At 50.5% G+C, this 22745-nt stretch overlaps 1 protein-coding gene across 1 annotated transcript in view; it reads left to right on the top strand.

Annotated features, from left to right (window-relative positions):
* The window catches only part of QSOX1 (quiescin sulfhydryl oxidase 1), a 39240-nt gene extending 37141 nt beyond the window's left edge, over nucleotides 1-2099 (top strand). Inside the window, 3 exon segments of the mRNA XM_082385337.1 lie at nucleotides 1067-1263; nucleotides 1267-1553; nucleotides 1555-2099. Coding sequence (XP_082241463.1) covers nucleotides 1067-1263; nucleotides 1267-1553; nucleotides 1555-1858 — 788 coding nt within the window. The 3' untranslated portion in view covers nucleotides 1859-2099.
* The last annotated feature ends 20646 nt before the right edge of the window (nucleotides 2100-22745 follow it).

Below are 22745 nucleotides of genomic sequence, written 5' to 3'. Positions count from 1 at the left end.
AGGAAGGCCGAAAGGAAGGCAGTGTCCTACTCTCTCTGGCGCGGGGCGGGGGGGTCCTTTCAGATCAACTAGTAACAATAATGAGCAGGTGCAAATGGAGTGCCCACTTTGCAAGGCCTGATCACTATTACTTCTCACTGGACCCTTGGAATCTCCATGTTGCTCCCTCCCCAAAATAATCCTTCTGATTTTTACATCACTTAACTGCTGCTGCTGCTTCATTCTGGCCAGCAACTTTTTTTTCCTATTAAACCCTTTAGGGGAGGTGCCTCCTCCAAGAGAGATGGGCTGATTGCCATTCCCCAGGTGACACTGGAAGAGGGACCGGTGGCAGGCCCTCGGGCTCAGCCTGGGGCTCTGCCCACAGTGCTAGCCCTGCTTGGGGTCCCAGTAGCCTGGTGGGAAGGGCAACTTCCTGACTCTCTCCCGAGTGTCCTTTTCCCCATCCAGGCCCCTAGGCCTCCCCACACCCCACCCCTTGGGGCCCACCTGAGGAAGAAATTCCACTAACTCCTACCTACCCCAGAGGGCCGCAGGGTGTAAAGGAGAATGCCTCGTAACTACCATGTGCCTTGAACTCTTGCTTTAAAAACATTTTCCCTTTGATTACAAAAAGAATGTATCTTCACTTGCATAAAACCTGGGAAATTTTAGAAAAATGCAAAGAAGATACATACTAGTGGACCAACCAAAGTCTGCAAGACAGATCGTTCTGAGTCTTCTTGCCCTTTCTCATGTCTGGTCCAGGGGTACAAACCAGCAGTGAAGTTGACAAAGAGAGACGGTGGGTTAACACGGGGAAGTGACTGGAAGGGCAGCTGTGGAGTTCTGGGGGCGGGGGAGGGTGGGAACGTCCTCTCCCAGCGAGGCACCAGTGTTGGGCTCTGCGGTGGGCCAGGCCCTGTGCTGGGTCTTTCATCTGCCCTCTCTCGTGCCCATTCTTTCCCAGGGCAGCAGTGCCCCCTTTTTGCAGATGAGGGAGCTGGCATTCTGAATGGAAGAATGCGGTCTGGGCTTCCGGGTGGCCAGTGTGTCACAGGCAGCCTGTGTGTGCTTCCCTCCCCAGGTGCCCCCAGCGAGGACCCCCAGTTCCCCAAGGTGCAGTGGCCGCCCCGTGAGCTCTGTTCCGCCTGCCACAGAGAAGTCCAGGGTGCGCCCGTGTGGGACCTGGACAACATCCTCAACTTCTTGAAGACCCACTTCTCCCCGAGCAACATCGTCCTAGACCTTCCTTCAGCAGACCTGGGCCCCCGGAGGGGTGCATAGAGGATGGCAGTCCCCCCAAGGCAGGTGGAGCTGGAGCTGGCGACCAGAAATTTTACTCTGGGCCCTGAGAAGGCTGAGATCATGGTGGGCCCAGGGACAATGTCCCCTGGAACCACCATCCCAGATGTTCCAGCAGAGGGACCTGGGGCAAGTCACCCCCAGGAGACGCAGGCTGGCCTTAGCATGGCCAGAGATGAGCCAGACCAGGAAGCTCCTGAGCACATAGCGGGGCTTCACAGGGATAAGTTGGAGCAGCCAAAAGGGCGGCAACGCTTGAGCAGGCGAGACAGGAGCCATGTTGTTGGCTGAATTCCTGGCTGGGAAGAACCTCCCCAGAGGCCCTTCAGAGCTGAGGCGAGTGGGCCGCAGCTCCAAGCAGCTGGCCAGCATCCCTGACGGGGAGCCAGAGGCCGAGGCCAGGCAGCGCCGGAGCCAGTGGCTGCAGGTGCTGGAAGGGAACTTCTCCCACCTGGACATCAGCCTCTGTGTGAGGCTCTCCTCCCTGTCCTTCATGGGCCTGCTGGCTGTGTACACCTACTTCCGGGCCAGGATGAGGGCCCTGAAGGGCTATGCCAGCCACCCCGCAGCCTGAACCGTCCAACTTGGGAGGGGGCAGGATAGGGAGCTGCCATCCATGGGCTCTTCCAGCCCCCTGCACCCCGCCCCTCCCGCCTTGTTCCTTGTCCAGGAAAACCAGTTGCTGCAGCAAACCTCCCTGGGGCTTCTGGAAAGGGATGTTCCACAGACAGGAAGACATGCACAGGGTCCAGGTTCATCTGCCAGCACAGGGGGAGGACAGCCTTGGGCATTGGGGTTGGGAGACTCCGTCCTGGGCCTCTCAGCACCGAATTCCTCTTTTTCAGCTTCTTTGAAGTCCTGCCTCATTCTTCTTGAAGCTTCAATGATTCCCGCTTGGTGTTGGCCCTAAACTGGGGCAAGTGAGGCTGCAGTTTCCAAGGTTTCCCATCTCCAGAGGAGGGGCCCCTGGGGCTGGAGTGGACTCCTTACTACATCCCGGGACTCCGTCCATCCTGCTACAAAGAGCCATTTGCACCAGAGAAGGAAGGACTGCCTCTGGCCCTCTGTGCCCACCCATCCTCCAGCCCCTCAGATGCCCCTGGGTGGGGTTTGGCTTTAGGGTGGGCTCCGGAAGCTTCTGGAAGTCATGCTGGTCTCCCAGGTGAGGTCTGTGGAAGGAGGGCCTCTGGCTGGCTCCTTCCCAAACCTTGGCTCCAGGAAGGGTACAGGCTGGAATTGGTATGGTGATGGTACTGGGCAGGGGGTGGGGGGTTAGAGAGGGCTGTTGGGATCTCTAGTGCCTTAGCTGTGAGAGGCTGAGTGAAGCGTTTGCTTTGAACATGCTTTGGCTTCTCCACATTGGGCTCCACCCCTCTTGGAGCTGGGTCTTTTGTCTCTTGTTGATTTTTGTCTCCAAAATAGATGCTAATCTTTACTGTGGAGGGAGGGGAGTGTCGTCCCTCTCAAGGGTCCACCTCCCATCCTGTAGAGGTTAAAAGGGTCAGAGGGGAGGGTGACGCTGTACATATGCTTGATCCCCACTCTGCCTACGGTCGAGGAGGCTCTGGAATAAATTATTTTTAAGGCAAGCGCCGGTGTGTTCCTTAACTTGCTACTAGTGTCCGGGTCTGGGTAGAATGTGCAAAACCCAGCCTGACCTGGGATGCAGCCAGCTCCCGGGGGGTCAGAGCGCCCTTGTCATAGCACCCCTCTCCTGGATGGGGCCCTCCCCCACCGTCCACAGAGCTCTCCGTGCCCCCAAGCCCCTCAGTCCCGCCGCCTCCTCCTGCTCCCCCGCCCTCCCAGGGAGCACCTGTCCCGGTGCTCTCAGTTCTGCTCCGGGAAGCTTGGCCTGCGCCTGCCTGACCCCTCCTCAGGCGGGCGGCCTGCATCTCCAGCTCTCCCTGGAGGAAGGAGAGAGGGCTTGTTTGCAGGAGCCAGCCTGGGCTGCCTGCTCAGCAGGGAGGAGTCAGCCAGATTGGAGAGCCTGCCCCTAATCCGGCCTGCTGGGTTTTACAAGGATCAGAGCAGCTGATAATGAACCTCATTAAGGGGGAGCAGGAGCCTCAATCCGATTTGGGGTTTTCTCTTGGACATCTTCGCTCTGCTCAGATGGCCTCGGCCCTGGGTGGAGCAGGTGGGGTGCCAAGCACGCTCCCTCTGCTAGGGCAGCTGGGTGGGGAGGGCGGAGGCGGGCAGGCAGGTCGAGCCCCGCTTCCCTGCTTGTGTTAGCCCTATGTCAGTCACCTCCTTAGCTGCCTGGCGGCTCGGGTGGATTGCAGCCCGGAGCCTCTCTGCAGGCCTCTCGTCTGTCCACGAGGTTCCTCTCTGTGTCCCTGCTCTAGTCACCCACCTGCCCCTTCATCCTCCAAGGCGGGCTCGGCTCATCTCCCCCGGGGGCACTGGCTGACAGGCTGACAGGCCCACCAGAGGCTGAAAGAGGCTCCCGGGGCCAGTGCCCACTGGGCCAAGACCGCTTGAGTACGCCCGCTCCCTCACCCCCTGGTACCTGACACGATGCCAAGAGCAGAGGATTTCTACCAGCCAGCCCTTATGGCTCCAGTGACCGAATTTTCTAAAACCAGGCTTGGGCGTTCAGAATTAGGACGAGGCTGGAAAGGCTGATGGAGCAGCCCCAGCTCCACGGTGACTGCCCGCAGTGCCCGAGGCAGGAGGCAGGGCCTTACGTGGGGCCACCAGGGCCCTGGTGGTGGCTCTGGGTCCCCTTCGTCACCGCGGCCTCTGGCAGGCAGCTGAGCATCTTTTCACCCCGTCCCAGCCCCTCTGATTGATAAACAGGGGTGGGCCTCCTCCTTAGCAGGACTGCTGCCTTTCACCTTGATTTCCCCAGGGCTCTGAGAAGCATCGATAAACCGCTTCGCCCACCAGCTGGTCCCCTCCCCCACCCGGGCTGCCAGCCTGGGAGCTGGGGCTTCTGTGGTTTGAACGCAGCCCGCCTGTCGTTCTAGGTTGTTCTCTGCACCTTAGGAGAGCTCCCATGCGGGAGAGGGTCCTCAGAGGAGCCCTGCAAAGCAAAGGGCCCTTGTTCTGGGGCCCGACAGAGAAATTCACCTCTGCCTGGGATGTTACATACTGAGTTCAGGGATGATTTCCGGGAGGAGGAGGGAGCTGGGCTGGGTTTTGAAGGATGAGTGGGTGTTAGCAAGGAGAGCGAGGAGGAAGAGGCGTCACAGGCAGAGGAGAGAGCACACGCCAAGTCCAACACAAGGAATTCTAAGCAAAAAGCTTCAAACAAAATTTAAGGATTTTTTTTTTTTCCAATGCTGCGCTGGGCTAGAAGCTGGGGATAAACAGAGGAAAGAGACGTGCTGTTACGGAGCTTATGCTCTAGAGGAAAAGACAGACAAGTGAGGAAAAAATGACAGACTGTGGGAAGTGCTCTGAAGGATAAAGAACGCCAGGGGGATGGGGAAGTTCCTCTGAAGCCTGAAGGAAGGAAAGCCAAGAAGGGGTCCCATGGGCGGGGGTGGAGGGACCACAAGCCTGAAGGGCTGCTTCATTCAGAAGCCACCCCTGGGCTGTGGAGGGCCCAGAGTGGGGGCCCAACTCTCACCTGGCCCCTCCACGGTAGCCTTGGCACAGGATGGGGTTGGGGGAGCCTCCGCGACTCTGCTCATCACAGAGGGGGGGATCTCCTCCCCAAGCCTTGGTCTCTGCCCCGAGAAGAGCACCCCTGCGAGTGGGGCGTGATGGCCTTCAGGAGGGTCACCGGAGTGCACAGGGCTGATGTCTCAGCCTTCCTGCTTACCCCCTCTGCCCCTTCCCTCTAGGTGTCACCTGTGCCTGGGGGGTTGGGGGGTGCTGTGTAAGTCACAGGGCAAAGGTGGAGGCACCCCTGCCGAAAGGATGGGTAAAGCTAAGGGGGACAACCCATGGGAGCGTAGGCCTTGGGCATGTAGAGGAAGACTCAAGGAGCATCTATTTAGATTCTAGGGTGAGATCTACCTGGCAGGGCTGGCAAGTTTCCAGGTGCTTCTTTGGCAAGACTTGCTCATCTCTGCACTGGGAGAGCAAAAGGCCTCTCCCTACCTAGGGCGGCTGGGCTCCCCCAGAGGAAAGTGGGCCTCAGTGCTGCCTGTTAACCTCCTTCCTCCACCACCAAGATGGCGCGTCCTGCCCTCACCACTGTCTTCCTGGAATCCTCTGCCACGGCAGAATTGCAGCTTGTGGTTGGAAGGCACCAAAACCTTGTCTAGGTTGAATCTGCTCTACCGTGTCCCTAACAAGTTCTCAACCCTCAGCGCTTCCGATGGTCACAGAGTTCAGCAAATAATGTTAAGAATATTGATCATTTGATAAAAACGCAGCTAAGATCGCATTTTTACACCATACACCAGAATAAATCCCCGTGATGCAAAAACTAAGGCATAGGAAAATATAGCTGAATACTTTACTGTGTTTTAAGCACAAAAACAATGGAAAAGGTAACTAAGGTGAGAGTTTGAACTACTTGATAACACCAATTTTTAAAAATAAGTTAAAAATAAAATCAAGCTACATATTAAAAGAACTGGGAAATATATGCGATAAATATTACAAAAGAGGCACTTCCAACTGGTGGTCCAGTGGTAAAGAATCCGCCTTCCAATGCAGAGGACACGGGTTCGATCCCTGGTCAGGGAACTATGATCCCACATGCCGCGGGGCAACTAATCCCACGCGCCAGAACTACTGAGCCCACGTGCCGTGGAGCCCATGCACCCTGGAGCCCACACGCCACAACTAGAGAGAGAAAACCTGCACGCCACAACTAGAGAGAAGCCCGAGCACTGCAATGAAGAGACCGTGCGCCACAACGAAAGATCCTGCATGCTGCAACTAAGACCCGACACAGCCAAAAAATAAATTTAAAAAAAAATTACAAAGGAATATGTCCATTATGAAATATGCCATCTTCAGAAAGAGCAATTTACAAGTATTGACATAAGAAGTCCAAGGATACATTTCTGTTAACATAAATATTACTATTTATTACTATCTTTATTAATAAATGTACATATTTAACACTGTAATTATTGAATGTAATTTAATGTAAATGTAAAGTTATTAAATAATATAATATATCCATATATATTAATAATGTAATTTATAGCATTGTTATATATATATATATATATGTTAATGTTTGGCTAGGAAAAGTCTGGAAGAATATACACCAAACTATGACCAGTGCAGTTCTATCTAGAAAGTGAGGTTGGGTGGACTTAAAACAGGGCCGGGACTAGAGTGAGCAAGGGAGGTATGTAGGGTGCAAAACTTAAGGAGACGCTTATCTTCAGGGTCCCACTCTTGCAGGTCAGCCCCTGAGAGTGAGTGCCTCCTTAAATTTGGTGCCAAGGTGCCTCCATAGCCTCACCCTCATCCTGGCTCTGACTTAAATACTTAAGTATGTTTTTGAATTTTTGCAATAAACATTTTTGAAACAAAAAAAAAAATAAGGAAAATAAATAGAATTAAAGGATCTTACAGGTCTATTGTAAATAAGAAAAGCACTAAAGCCCTATTAAAAATGATGAGCCAAAGTATTAAAACCAGAAGAGAGATGCCACTTTTGTCTATCGGGTTGGCAAAAATGGAAGGGAAAAAAAAAAAAAAAAAGATAGTGGTAGCTAGAGTGAGAGGAAATGAGATGCATCAGTTATCTGTTGCTGTGTAACAAACCACTCCAAAGCTTAGCAGTTTGAAACAACAACAGTTGTTCATTTTGATCACGAATCTGCACCTTGAACAGAGTTTAGCTTAAAATGGCTCATCTCTGCTCCATGCAGTATATCTGAGTGTGGTCCATCTGGCAAGTTGATGCTGGCCGTCACCTGGAAGCTCAGCTATGCAGTGGGCAGGAGGCCTCAGTTCCTCTCCACGTGGGCCTCTCCATGGGCTGCTTGGGCTTCCTCACAGCATGGTAGCTGATCTCCAAGAGCAAACATCCAAAGAGAACAAGGTGGAAGTGCATGGCATTTTTATGTGCTAGCCTCAAAAGTCAAATAGTATTACTTTTGCCATTCTTCATTGGTTGAGGCAGATTTAAAGGCTCACCCAGGATGCAGATACAACGGGCTTCCCAAGTTCAAGAAGAGGAGTCCCAGGCTCCACCTTTTGATGGGGCAGTGATAAAAAGTTCTGGAAAACTATATAAAGTGGAAGAGAGTGTTGAGGCCACCTTCGTGCAATCTGCCACAGAGCACTCTCAAACACTGCTAGTGGTAGTATAAACTGATACAAATTTGGGGGTATATGTAATGTTTAATGTAATGTAACTGGTAATAAGTTTTAAAAGCTTTAAGAAAATATATAACCTTTGATCCAACAATTCTATTTTTGGAACTTATCCTAGGGAAGTAATTGAGGATATTTACTAAGATTTGTTACATGATGAATATTTATAATACCAAAATAAGATTGACCTAAAGTCCAAAGTAGGAGATTGATTAAATTCTGGTACATCATTACAGTGGAATACAGTACAGCCAACAGAGATGATTTGAATGTGTATGTTTTAACCTGAAAATATTTCCACATCATATTGGTAAATGAAAATATGAAGTTGCAGAAATAGTATGATCTTGTTTTTGAAAACAGAAAACACGCATATACTTATGGATACTGGATATAGGAGCGAAAACCTGGGATATATACACCAAAAATGTTAACAGTGGTTAATAGTCAGTGGTGGAGTTATGGGTGTTTGGTTTTCTTTTTATTTATCTGTATTTTCTTATTTTTATTAAATAAATATATATTACTTGTACAATTGAAAACACTTTTAACAGGCCAAGAATATGAACTGTCAATTCATAAAAGAAGAAATACAAAGATCAATAAATATATGAAACAATATCTTTCAATAATCAAGGAAGTGAAAGATTAATAAAATATCTTTTTCTATACATCATGCAACAATAAAATCTGATGCTGGCAAGATGATAGTGTAAGTTGGCAGAATATTTCTGAAAAAAAATCAATCTTAAATATGTTTATACTCTTTGATTCAGTAATTTAACTGCTCAAAATCTATCCTAAGGAAGTAATCAGAGATACTGACCAAAACCTGGAAACACCTACATGTCCACCATCAGAAGACCCGCCCCCACCGGGTGCAATGCCCACAGGGCAACTGGGTCCCCCCTTCCCAGGGCCATAGTTCCCACCTCTTCCTTTTGCATTCCCGATTTGGAGGCCAAGGGACAATTACCTTTACCATCACATTTGCCCTGTTGATTTAGAAGAGGGAAATATTTCCAAGCACTCATATCTCTTAACTACATGAGTCATGTTTCAGGAAAAATGAAGAAAGCGTTATCTGTGTGAAGAATATTCCTATATATTTGATACTCAGGCAGAGCATATCTGTCTAAGAAGGGAGCTAGCTTACTTCATTCCTTACCTTAGCTGCCTGCCCCTTGGGCATATGAGTTGTGACCTGATTTTAGACTCAGCTGAGACCTCACTCCTTCGGGAAAGCCCTCTGAGCCCCTTAAGCCTGAGTCAGGTGTGCCAACCCCGTGAGAGCACTTACCACCCGGCAACGAGGTCCCCTGGCTGTGGCCTCCTCCCCCAGCTCCCCTGAGCTCCACGAGGACAGGGACAGTTTTCCGCTCTTCCACTGCAGCGCCAGGACTTAACACGGGGCCTGGCACATCAGAGGTGGCCAGCGGATGTCTTTTGAATAAATGGGCACACGTCCTAGGATATGCATCTCTCAAAGCATGTTGTTCCTTTTTGTACCCCTTTCAGTGCTGCTCAGTGAGTGCCCTGAGAATCAAAGATGCTTAATGATGTTAGGATGAGGGAATAACAAATTATTAAGAACTTAAGAAATTATTGGGACTTCCCTGGCGGTCCAGTGGTTAAAACTCCATGCTTCCACTGCAGGGGGTGCAGGTTCGATCCCTGGTCGGGGAACTAAGATCCCGCATGCCGCATGGTGTGGCCAAAAAAAAAAAAGAATTTAAGAAATTATTAAGTGGTATCATTATTATCACCACTGTGGATAAACGATATTTTAGAGTCAAGAGACCTGGGTTCAAATCCTGCTGCTGCTCCTTACCAGCCACATAACCTTGGCAAGTGTTCTCTGAGCCTGAGTTTCTTCATCTGTAAAGAAGCTAGCACGGGGTTAAAGGTGTGTGTGCCAGGGCCCAGCACATCACAGGAGCTCAGACAGAGTCCCATTATCGATAGCTTTGGCCTTCCCTCCTAATCACAGTGGGCCAGGGATCGGGAAGGGCGGTGGACTCCAGAGACCCAAGCAACAAGGGGCAGGCAGGCGGCCAAGACCCCCGGCCGCATGAGGCGCCGAGGCGCCAGGCCCTGGGTGCGGGAACTGGCCTGGAGGCTCAGCCACTCCCTGCGGCTGTGCAGCAGCAGAGACGGGGCCCTGCTCCACACAGAGGCTCAGGACAGTTCCTCAAAGGCAAGAAACACTATGTTTTCAAAGTCTTCTCTGTGAGGCCAGTTTCATTCATGGCCAGCCACAGGTCAGACCACGGGCACCAGCCTGAAACGTGTGTGGTAAAATGGACAAATTACCCTGATGAGTTCCAATTTTCACTCTCCAGGAGCAATTCCCCACAGGCCTGTTCCGGAGCTGCAAGTGTGAAATGCGGCCTTCATGGTGGATTACCCGCCTAAAGGAAGCTGTCATCTCCAGGCCTCGGGGAGAGAGTGGGGCTAATTCTGCTCCTTCCTGGGAGAATTCCTTTCTGTGTCCAGCTCCTGGCCTGAGCAACCCTTGCTGTCACCGCTGCCCTGTTTCTGTGACTGAAAAGACTGACTCCACGCTGTGTGTGTGTTTGGGGGACAAGGGAGGACTTGCCACGGCAGGCCACGCACGCTGCAGATTGGGGAGCAGTCTCCTGCAGAGGGGCCGCTCCTCCCGCCTTATCTCCCTCCTAGGGGAAGGTTTTGGGTGGGCTACTCCTGAGGCGCAGTAACAATCAGAGCAGATAGGTGTGTGGTGCCCCGTCCTCAAGGAGCGTGAGTTCCATTATAGTTGAGCCACAGAATGGCTGAGGTGCTGAGGAGCCCTGAGCAGTCAGTCACCTCCTCTTCAGGAGGGGAGGTGGCGGCAGGCACACAAGAGCAGCAGGTGTTCCCTGGGGAGTTAGCCTGAGGGGCAGGGCTGGGGGGAAGCACCAAGAGTGAGTGGGAGGGGCGTGGCTTAAGCAGGGGTCTGAAGGAGCAGCCTGGAAGTCGGGACTTGATCGGCAGGGGCTGGTGGGGTGTTTCAGCAGGAGAGGGCACAGTCTCAGGTATATTTTTTTAAATTAATTAATTTATTTATTTATTTATTTTTGACTGTGTTGGGTCTTCGTTTCTGTGCGAGGGCTTTCTCTAGTTGCGGCGAGCGGGGGCCACTCTTCATCGCGGTGCGCGGGCCTCTCACTATCGTGGCCTCTCTTGTTGCGGAGCACAGGCTCCAGACGCGCAGGCTCAGTAGTTGTGGCTCACGGGCCTAGTTGCTCCGCGGCATGTGGGATCTTCCCAGACCAGGGCTCAAACCCGTGTCCCCTGCACTGGCAGGCAGATTCTCAACCACTGCGCCACGAGGGAAACCCAGTCTCAGGTATTTTTTAGCAAGATGTCCCTGGTGTGAAAGGTGCAGGCCTGAGGTCCAAGTTCTCCTCATCCAGTAACACCTTGGTGCGGTTGCCCAGCTGTGCTCTGATGCTTGCCCGCCTCTCCAGCTGCCTCTCTGGCCGTACCCACAGGTACCCTCCCCACCCCAGGCTGGACAGTAGGACTTGTGGGCCCCCTAAGTCTCAGGATCTCTCACTCCATGGGCCTCATATGTGCTCTTCTCCCCACCGGAAATCCTTCCCCACCAAGCTGTCTGGGATCCTAGGTCACCTCCTCTGAGAAGCCTTCCCTGGCCCTCCTTATACACCCTGCCGCCAACCCCACAGTCAGGCTCTTCCTCCCCTCCCCGCTGCAGGCCACGCTAAGCACCCTCCTTTTCCTCCCTTGTTGCTCCCTGCATTATTGAAGGTGTGTGCTGACCACATAGCCTCCCCGTCAGACTGCGAACCCTGGGAAGGCAGGTACTACATCCTGTCCATCCCTGTACCTCCTTGTTTGTCACTCTCGCTGCTCAACGAGTGGTTGATGAATGAACGTGTGACCTCCACACGCACTGGTAAGTAAAACACTTCCTGACTTTGCTAAGACTCCTCTCCTCTCTGTCCCAGGCCAGTTCGGCTCTCTCTTCCCTGGTTGCACTCAGTACCCTAGGGAGAGCAGAGATGCCAAAAAGTGTTTTTGTTTTTTTTTTTAAAATTTAGGTTCTCAGAAGCACCATAAGATTTGTCCACTGATAGACCCTTTTTGGCAAGCTTTTGGCGCATGGTCTCTCCGGCAGAGCAGTTGAACATCTTATATACACAGGGCCCCCAAACCCCCCCAAGTGCCATGCTTTCCTAAAGCTTAGTCCCAGAACAGGCCCAGTGACACATCTGCTGCATTCTATTGGTTAAAGTAAGTCACAGGCCCAGCCCAGATTCAAGGGGAGGGTACTCCACAAAGGCACAGATACTAGAGATGTTCATTAGGCATCACTTGTGTGACACACGACCATGTGACCTCTTCTGACTCGTATAAACCCTAAAGGTCTATTCCATGGATGAGACTGTGTTGTGGCGTGTGTGCTCTTTAAGGATGTGGTCATGTAAGTGGCAACCAAATTTTTGAGAGCAACTCGTTTTTGTGTTTTCAGGAAATAGTCAACAATCTAAAATTCAGTTAAAAATCATAGCCCACTTTGAAAAAGCAAAGATCTAATCGTGAATTTTAGAGATCACCTCTTATCATTGTCATTTAAATAAATGGTGGAAAAGCAAGTAACTCCAGATGGTGAAGTTACTTTGAGAGTATTTACAATAATTTAGGCACTAACTCTAAAGCATACGTAACATACACATAGCAAAATCACACTTTCAATTAAATTTATTCGAAGGCAAAACTTTGTGGGAAGGAATAGTCCTGGGCAGAACTGCCTGGTAATGGTTCTGGCTGCCTGTGAAGAGGGAGCCCCTGAAACCTGCTGTGTCCACACAGAGGCCAGATGCGTGCCGCGCAGGGGTGCACAGACCTAATTCTGCAGGGCAGGCAGTGGGCCAGAAGTCCTCTCAGATGCTTCCAGCCTGAGGATCCGGTCCTGCGATGCCAGAGGTGGCTTTAAAAAGGGGCCAGGACTTGGAAAGAAGGAAAGAAGCAGTGTGCGCCCTGGGCCTGGGACAGCACCCTGAGGGCTGGTGGGCAGGAACCCCCCCAAGCCTTGTCCCAGCAAGCAGCGCTGAAGCAGGAGGCTGGTGTGGCTTTTCCTGTGCCTTGGTGTCTGGGTGGTTATCCCAGGCTTTCCCCTTCTTCTTTAACTCTCATCACAGGGATCACGTGGCACATGTAATAAAGTCCAAAGAGTGCCACGGGAGAGCAGGAAGTACATGAAAAGCCAGGGACCATTAGGGGTGAGAGGTAAGTAGGGCCCTGACAGCTGAGTAAGCCTGAGTCCCCAGCCAGCGACCACATTGATAACAGGCCCGGCAGCCTAAACAGGCCCGACAGGGCTGTGTGGCCACTCTGGGAGCAGCAGCTGAGAGCCTGCTTCTGCCCCTGGGAGGATGTGCTCCTCCCATTCTCGGGCTGCAGCAGTGGATTACTTACAAACTCACTCGCTCCTTCATTCGTTCGTGTAACATATATTTACAAAGAACCTATAATATGCTGGTCCCTACACTTGGAGCTGGAAACATAATGGCAAACAAGACAGTTTCCTTCCTGTCAGCAGAGAGTGTCAAGGACAGGGCCCAAGGCTGTCATAACAACATTTATTACCATCTACACAGCACCTGATCAGGGCCAGGCCCTGAGCGCAATTATTTCAGGTGTAATCCTGAGGCAGGTGTTGCTCTCTCCGTTTTCCTGCGGTTGAGTAACTTGCCCAAGGTCTCCAGCGCTGAGGCCGCTAGTAAATGAGATCGCCTTTGGAGAGCACAGCTAGTGAGAATCAACAGTGCTTGAATGCCTTCTCAGAGCCGCCCAAGAGGATCCCCATGACTGAGTGGCTGGGACAAGGTACGGGCACCCGCGCTAAGGGCAGGAATGTGTATTATCACGGATGCTGTTGTCATGACAATGCTGGAACCCCAGGAGGGACCTGCCCCACGTTAGCACAGGGTTGAGGGGAGGGCGTTCTCAGGAAGCAGGGGCCTTGTCCACACTAGCTGGTGTGTCTGCAGCCAGAAAGCCTGGATCCTGAGGGACCTGGGCAACCTCCACGGGGAGGGCGCCAGGCTATCTGCAACACCAGCCGGCTCCTGGGGCTCACCTGTACCTTCAGGGGCTAAACCCACACCCTGACAGTTGAGCAGGAGGCAGGGGTGGGTGGGACTCACTGGAGCCCATCCCTGGGCGGGAGTAGCTTCTCTGAGAGAGACCCTGGGCTGGAGAAATGGGCAGAGCAGTCCTGGGCTTCTCCCCCCTGAAATGAACAGCGTGACTATCCTGCACGCAGCCTCAAGACTGGGGACATCCTGTACTCTGCACAGCAGGCACTTCCTCTTTCTCTCCCTCCCTTTCTGAACACCCCCTCTGCTGTCCTCCCCACAGTACACAAATTTCTTGCTATTTGGGCTAGTGCAACCACCCCAGCAATATAAAGACATGGTTTAACCCTTGGTTTAAAAGTCAAGTTCGCTTGGGGCTGAAATTCTATGTGCTCAAGGCACTTGGGGGAGCCTTAGAGGAGCCCTCAAGAGGAGGGTCACATACAACAGAATAATTCCGGCCGCAGGTCAGAGACAATGCTCCATTATGTGTTCTCAGAACGCATTTTATGTTGCCTGCACTGATGTTTCTCCTCGTTCTGGAAACTACGTACTGGCTCTCCTCATGATACATTTCAGGTGCTTTTGTTAAGCAGGTGAAATAACTTTATAGCCAGAAATTGAAGGAAATCAAGCAAACTCTTTCAATACCAAGGAGAGGAGGCACCATCTCTTCACAGGGCTGATGGCCGGCAGGGTCCAGAGGATGGTCCAGCTGGTTGACACTGGCCCGTGAATCAGGGACCTAACCCTGGTGAATCAGGTACCACTGGTGCTAGGAAGTAGGGGGCTGGTAAGTGGGCCTCAGTCACAGGGCCTCAATCTAGACCTTTCTGCCAAAGCTTGGATACGGTGTGACAGGTATTAACACGCAACCAATAGCTAATAATAATATCCTGAACATTTGTTGAACTCAGTATGTGCATTTAGGCAGCACAACAGCCCCGTAAAGTATTTGATATTATTATGATGCCCATTTTACAGATGAATTTATTTTACCAGTTACTATTCCATTACATTAATTTATCATTACAGTGGACATTCTCCAAGTGTCATCACTTGTATTTCTCTGTACCTACTCCCTGGTGCCAAATTCTGCCCATTCAAACCCTGCCTCTTTGTCCATCTCCTCACTTTTACTTGTGCCCTTTCGCTCACGGGATCCCCTTCTCTTCCCCCTTCTCCTCCTCTCCAGATCCTTCCCATCTTCCAGCCATCTGACCACCCGGTGCCCAGTGGTCTCCTTCATCTGACCTCTGACCTCCCCCATCCCTGCCCCAGGCCTAAGCAGTGGGAATCCCAGCTTGGTCCTCCCTGGCCTTGCCTGTCCTTGTTTTTGTCCTGTGCCCTAGGAGAACTGCCAGGGGCTTACACCCTCTTGGCCACTTTCAAAGAGCCTGGGGGGCCATGAGTGGTGAGAGAAGGGTCCTCCCAGGGTGGGCTGGGGGGCAGGAAAGGGAAGCAGGGGAGGTTGGGCCCTCAGAGGCCACAGGCCCATCTCCCCCAGCTGAGGGAGAGAGCTCACCAGGCTCTGGGGTGGAGGTGCTGGGCTGAGCTAATCACCTAAATGGACGCAGGCTGTTGAGAGACAGGCTCTATTCCCTAATAGAATTTGCCCTCAAGTGCAATTTAATTTTCTCTGAGGCGGTCTCTAGCCCCTCTGCTACCCTCCGCCAGACAGACCCTCATTTCCCCAGCTTCCAAGGGGGAGCAGAGCACCTTTCCTCAGAGGAAAGAGGAGAAGGGCCTCCCCTGGGCTCTGTCCCGATCTGTCCGTTTGGCCTCCTCCTTTGGAACAGCCCCTCCCTTGCCCCCCACGCCCCTCCCCCAGCTCCCACCCTAGATGGGGGTGCTGCTCCCCTCCCAGACACTCTCTGACTTCCCTCTAGAGCCGCCTGCACTCAGCACGCGTTGGGAACAGCAGCTCCAGCCTCCAGTCCTCACCATGAAGGCAGAGTCTTCCCCTGACCTCTGGTAAGTTCACATGCTCCGAGAATGCTCTTTGTCCTGCTTAGTGTCAGAGGCGCGGAAAGGAAACAGTCAGGAGGCGGGTGCGGGAGACACTGCAGTGGGAGGATAAGGGCCCACGTGCACACGCGCCCGGGCCCCGGTGGAGGCGGCAGCAATCCACTCGGAGCCCTGTGGTTTGGGGCAGAGCCCAGCTCCCGAGCACCCTGGGGACCCTCCTGCTCCACCACAACCTCTTCTGGGCTGGTTCTCCTTTCCCCGTATGTCCTCGTACCCCCAGATCTCAGACTGCAGTGCCCTGGAACCTGACTCTGGTCACTGGGAGGATCAGAAGATGTGGGAATCTGGGCTCTGAGCCGTCCTGCTAATTTCAGAGCAGACGTGGGGAGCATCTTTCGAAGCTGCTTGCCATCTCTTTCTCTAAGATCCCGTCGGGCTGTGACAGGGGCTCAGGGAGCTCTATGCACGTTCATCCCTGGCCCGTGCCCATGATCTTGGACTTCTCTCCCAACCCTCCCCCTTCACCCCCCACCCCTCCTAGCAGGGATGGGGTGAAGACCACAAAGAGAACCCTGGGAGAGGAAAGCAGAGGAAAGGGATGGGGCCCCCAGTGTCAGCTGAGGTGGCTTTCAGGGAAGGCAGGAAGCCTGCGGGGCACAGACTGGTCCCTGGATTCAGGCGACCCTGTGACCATCTTCTTTATCTGGCGAGCCCTGGGGAGGGAACACTAGAATTCCTTTTTCTTTGCCATCAAAGCCTTGAAAAGAGCAGAGGGTGGGGCGAGGATGACGGAGAATGGATGGGTGGCAGGTCAGGGTCAACTGCAAGGGGGCGATGGCCATTCTTCAGGCAGAGCCACCTGCTCAGCCCCGCTGGCTCCCTGCTGCAGCTGAGGTCTCTTCGCCAGCGTGCGGGGCCGTCTCTCATGGGGCTCCATTTGTGGGCATCCTCCCCACTCATTCACCAGCAAACACTTATTAGTCCCCTACTCGAAGCCAGAAACTGTGCTAGGTTCTAAGGGGGAAAAATGGGACTGCTGTATGTGTGTGTGTGTGTGTGTGTGTGTGTGTGTGTGCGCGCGCGCATGAGCACAGTACAGTCAAGTCAAAACGCCCAGGAACAGCACTGTCCAACAGAAATGTGATGCCGGCCACTTGAGTAAGTTTAAGTTTGCTGGTAGCCACACAAATAGAAAAAAGAAATGAAATTAATAATCGATTTTATTTAACTTAATATATCCAAAAGATTAGCATTTCAACATGTAATAAAACTTTCTAAAATCTTAATGAGATACTTTACACTCTTTTCTTTGTATTAAGTCTTAGAATCCCACATGCAGTTGACATTTATAGCACATTTCATTTCCTATCAGCCGCATTTCTCAGTAGCCACATGTGACTAGTGGCTTCCGTATTGGATAGCGGTGCCCTAGAGCATGCCCACACACAGTGGCGTCCACGGGCCAGCAGGAAGGGCATGGCCTGGCAACTTGCTAGAAATGCAGAATCTCAGGTCCCAGACCTGCTGAATCAGAATCTGTATTTAAACAAAACTCCCAGGTGATTTATGCACACTGTAAATCCGAGGATCCTGTGTGTGCAGGGGCAGGGAAGTAGAATGGACTTTTACGGAGCATTTGCTTTAGGGGCTTTTCATATTAGACCTCATATGATCCCCAACAACCCCTTCTTAGGAGAATTATCTGAGTCTTATCATCCCCAGCTAACACAGGGAAACAGAGGCTGGGACAGCTCAACTTCTCAAAGCCACAAAGCTCACACGTAGAGTAGATCCAGGGTTTGTGTCTCCTATGGAATGCTTCCTCGGTGAGGTCTTGGGGAAATACTTTGCCCCCCAAAGCTCTCAGTATTTCTTCCTTGACCATCCAAAATGGCCATAGTCACAGTATGTCTTTGTCCCTTCACTGCAGGCAGAAAGTTTTGGTGATGAAGGGCAGGCCCCTTCCCAGTGAACCAGGGCTGTGAAGAGAGGAGATGGCCAAGCAGTGAGAGAAGTAAAAGAAGCTCCTCGTCCTTATACACTCACAATAGCGGGCATCTGTGGGGGACTTTCCATGTGCCAGGCCCTGTGCTAACAGCTGGAGCCCTCCTGTGACAATACGACCAGGCAGGAACTAGCACTCTCCACATACCAGTCAGTAAGTGGAGGCTCAGAGTGGGTCACCCTCCAGCAGTCAGCGAACCTGAAGTCCATCTGGTCTCGGGGTTGGGAGTCTGACCCCCGCCTCACCACTTCTCACATGAACCCCACCCCTACCCCGGCCTTTCTCCTGTCACCTCTGCCCACATCTGGCACATTCATGTTTTTTTGGTTGTAAGTCAGTTCCTGAGAGGAAACTGCTGAGTTAAGTTCCTCCAGTAAAAGTTCTTTCGCCAAGATGATGACAGGGTTGTTTTATAGATTAGCCTTGACACCTGCAGCTATTTTCAAATGGATCCAGGCTGGACTTTCCACCCCTCTTCCTCCTGCTCCCCGTTTATAGCCTCCTCCTTAGAAGCTGAGACAACAGATCATCAGGTTAGAGGCTCTGGGAGTGGGCCCTGGTATGGTAGTGTAGACAGCCCCACATTTTTGCACTGTTTCCTCATCGGTAATGTGGTCGGATTACGATGGGCCCTACCTACCTTGTGAGGCTTGGGTGAGAAAAGGTGAGGGAAGGCCCTTAACCAGCTATAAAGCACCACAAAAATGTTGGTCACTGAATCATTCTTGGATTCAGGATGCCCCTGAGTCCTGGAGACTGAAGAGGGAAATGGGGTGGGGAGAAAGGGTGTCAGCTGTGCAACATCTGGAGTCCAAGTTCTTTCTTTAAATGAACTTGGATATTAGGTCAACTTTAAAAACAAAGGCAAAGAGAGCATAATTGCAGGTTGTGTGGGCAGAGTGGCTTCTGAAGAGAAGATATAGCATCGAGTATCTCAGTGTGCCATGGAGAGGCTGTTTGGGGAAGGATGCAGAAAGAGCAGATCCCAGTTACTGACTACGACTGTGGGTCACCTTATTAACAACCACCACAGTGACATCTGATTGCCTTCTGTGTGTTGAGCACAGGGCTCTGGGGTTTATATGCATTATCTCTAATCCAACAAGCACCCTGCAATGTAGGGGAGGCGTTTCCCAATTTTACAGATGAGGAAAGAAGTTGGCAAGATTAAGTAACTTGCCCTAGGCGTCAAGTGAGCCCTGATGGTCTGACCCATTGCATCAGAAGGCTATTTTCAGGGAACCCTTCTCCCAGCCACCACCCAGCTGTACCATCCTGTCTCCTTTGCTTGGTACAAAAGCTGCCTGTTTCCATAGTGGAGGGGGAGCTTTTCACAAGATGGTTAAAATTTCACCAAGGAGTAATTTTGGCACCTTGACCTCAGCTTGTGACCATGTTGTAAGAGTAGGTCTCCTCCACCTCCAAAAGGGGGGGGAAAAAAAACCAATCATGGGTCTCTCTCCCAACTAACATTTTTAGGAAAGAAGAGCTCCCAAGTTCTAGTCTTTGCTTGAAAGTTCCAAGAGAGTTTCTTGCCTCTTGGTTTCTCCCATAAATATAAAACAAGAGAAAGAAAAACAGGCAAAATACTACAGAGGGGGCACAATAATGATGCCAGCCAACATTTCTAGGGAAAAGCTCCCTAGGTGCTTCAGGTGACCATCTGTGAGGAGAGTACTATTGTTATTTAGCCATTGAGAAGGCAAAGCAAGGAAACTGCCAAAGGTTACCCCAATTAGGATGTACACAAGTTGGGATTTGAATGCAGGTACTCTGAGCCCAGAACCCAAATGTCTGCTAACCCAGTCTCTGACTCCCTCCCAGCACAAGGAAGGCAGATGCACCTGGGGAACTTTGCTGACACTGTGTCACAGGCAGGCTGGGAATCCTGGAGCAATGTAGGCTACGGACTATCTGCACCTGACACCCCGGTCATTGTCTTCCAGGGCCCAGCCAGAAGCTGGCATTCAATAGATGTTCAGTGAATGCATGAATTAAGAAATAATCTAAAATACTCTAGATTTTTGATAGGAAATTGAAAGAATTCCCCTGCTCCCCATACGCATAAGCCATGGGGTATGATAGCTGCACGGATGGATCTCAGAGGATTTGGCCTTGGCAGGTAATGTACTCTGTGTGGACCCACCACCTGGCTATGCCCAGGAACCTGCAAATAAAAGTTACTTTATGGTGCTGGCAGAAATATAACCAGACTACCTATGACAATACCCTGGCTCCACTTCTTACTACCTGTGCAACCTTGGGCACATCACTTGACCTCTCTGTGCTGACTCAGTTTCTTCATCTGATGGAGATAATAATAGTTCCTGCCTCAGGGGATTTGTGAGGATTGAATGAGTTAACATATACAGAGCACTTAGAGCAGTGCCGGAGACATAAGGGTTAGCTTTTGTCACTTTCCTTCTTTCTCTAAGGATCCCAGTGCCCTTTACTTATTCCGTTTCTCAGCCACTTATTGACTCATAATCTCATTTTAAGAGTTAGATGTCCAAGTACAGGACCATCTCTTTTCCATGTCCCTTAAATTCCTGTGTCAAGGACACAGGGCAGGTTTAAGATGAGCAGCAACTAATCAGCATCCCAGCGGGGAGAGATCCCTGGAAGATTCTGGGAAGAGAAGGAGACAAATGACAAAGTGGTGGGCTCACAAAAGGGGCCTGTGACAAATGACTGGGATGACTGGGTGGACAGATGGAGAAGAGCAAAGGCCCCTGTCCTTTCATTGGAGAACTCCTTGTGGCTCCCCGAACAAGACAGTGACTCCCCAGGGGCTGGGCTTAGGGTTTGTCTCCCTGGTTTTCTCTGCTGGGATGACTAATATGGACCGGGGCAGAGGGTCTATATCAATCTAGCCCAGCAGAAAAATGAATGAAAATTGAATTCCCCAAGGAGAATCGGGGAGCTGTTATCCAGACAGAGATAAATCAAAGGATGCCACAAAGACAGGGGGAGCAGGATTCCAACAGCAGGAGAATAATTAAGGAAACAGTTTCAAAATGCAAATGATAAAAGAGGGTTTGAGAGGAATAAGGACACGGAGGAAATAATTGGAGATGGGGTGACAAGGAGCAGGGGCAGCGAATTCATCCCTCAATGGAGAAAGAGACTGGGCTTCAGGATTCCTGGTGTCTGAGGGTGGACTTGCCCACTCTGTGAAGTTCCTAAAATGCAAGGGTTAGAAGACACACAAGTCTGCTGTGCAGAGTGGAAAGAGCACCAGATTGGGAGTCAAAGGCTGGATTTAATTTCCAGTTGACTCTGCAACTTATTAGCAGTGTGACCTTAGGCAAACCACTTAACTTCTCCGTTCCCTGATAATCATACCCAAGCCCAGGCATGATTATGAAGATCAAATGAGATAAAATGTGTGGAGGAACTTTGTAAAATGTAAAGACGAATGCAAGCTTTAATCATTTTCTTAAGTTGAGTTTCTGGAGATTCTTCCCTTAGAACTGGATCCACTAACATGTTGGGTTTGGTTCCCAGAAATGTAATATGTAAATGTCCAGAAAGTACCGGATACTCTTACTGGCTATTGACCGACTGCCCTGACAGAACTTAGACCTGGGGAAAGCCACATCGCCACCAGGCCATCCTCTGGTACCCACCCTCCCATTGGGTTGTAGCTGGAAGGCACAGGTCTGAGGAGGCTTTGAGGACCATTGCTCCTGGGAGGTCACCTGCCAGCCACGGGCAGCCTTCAGTGGGAAAAGCCCTGAGTCAGCTCAGAGGTTTAAGTCCGAACAGATGCACCCCAATGGCCTTCCTGGGCTATTCCACAGTAGAGATTATCTGTCTTCTGTGGGAATCAGCCATTCTTCCATTCTGTGGAGGGTAGAGACTAGCTTAGCCCCTGTTAACCTCAGTTTTTTCATCCACCAATACCACTTATTGAACTGTTGTGAATAATAGGTGGAATTATACATGTAGAAGCACTTACCCTGGTGCCTGGAACAGTTTTGAACTTTCAATAAATGTTGGTTATTATTATTACCACCATATGCTGTTATGTTGTTATCATTATTGCTATCTGCAGCAGCAGCAGGCACTAAAAAATACATTTAAGGAAAGATTTTTATTGGGGATTCATTATTAGATGGGAAAGCTAAGGCTCCAGGAAGAAAGTGAAATACCTTGGCAGATGTAGATGTTAGTGGAAGACCTTGGGAATGGGACTCAGCTCATACCAGGAGGCAAATACCTCTAGAAAAGTTTAGGAATGTAACAAGGGCATTTATTCGTGGAGCTACATTGCGTGTACATGTGGGAACACAGAGGGGTGTGGGGGGAGCAGTTGCTCACAAGGTCAAGAACTGAGAGCCAAACGGATCTCCCAGGGCTCCTCTGCCATTGGATAGACTTGAAAGTGGCATCCCCTGAACCAGCCCTGGGCACAGGAGAGTCTCCACCACAGTAATACTGCCCCTCACCCAGTGAATGACTAGTGACATGCAGTGGGAAGAGGGCAGGACCCAGGCAGGTTCATATCAGGGGAGCAGGAGCTGCAGAGAGCATTTAAAAATGTAATATTAAATTATAAAAGTAATTACCACATATGCCCTACATTTCACTGCATATAAATATTTTATCTTTACTAATATTACTGAAAACATATAACAACTTTACCATAAATCTGAAAGAGAAGAAAAAATTTCCTAAAATACATCTCCCTAATATACTTTTTTCCATAATGTACTTCTGAATAGCATTCTGATATATTTCCTTCCAGTTTGTCCCCAGTGTTTTTGAAAACAACTTTTATTAGTTTTTTTCTGCTTTATAAAATAATGTGCTCATTGAGGAAACTGAAAAAAGCAAAAAGAAGAAAATAAAAATTATAATGTACAGGTAACCACTTTTATATTTATACATATTTCTATTTATGCTTCTTTTAAAAAATTATTCTAAAGTTCATACTGCTTCATATTTTCTTTTTTCCCTCACTTCCTTATAAACCTCAAACTTTTCTACATTATTACTCTTGTGTTGTATTTTCTAATGACTATAACATTCCATTTTATATACTCTAATAATCCCCTGTTGTTGGATATGTAGGTTATTCTCTTTTTTAAACGTCCTTGCAACTGTATCATTATAAATATTCTTGATTATTTACTGTGGACAAA

This window comes from Balaenoptera borealis, assembly GCF_965194805.1.
Source record: "Balaenoptera borealis genome assembly, chromosome: 1".
NCBI lineage: Eukaryota > Metazoa > Chordata > Mammalia > Artiodactyla > Balaenopteridae > Balaenoptera > Balaenoptera borealis.
Note: the sequence above shows the minus strand (reverse complement) of the source record. Positions and strands in the feature narration are given on the sequence as shown.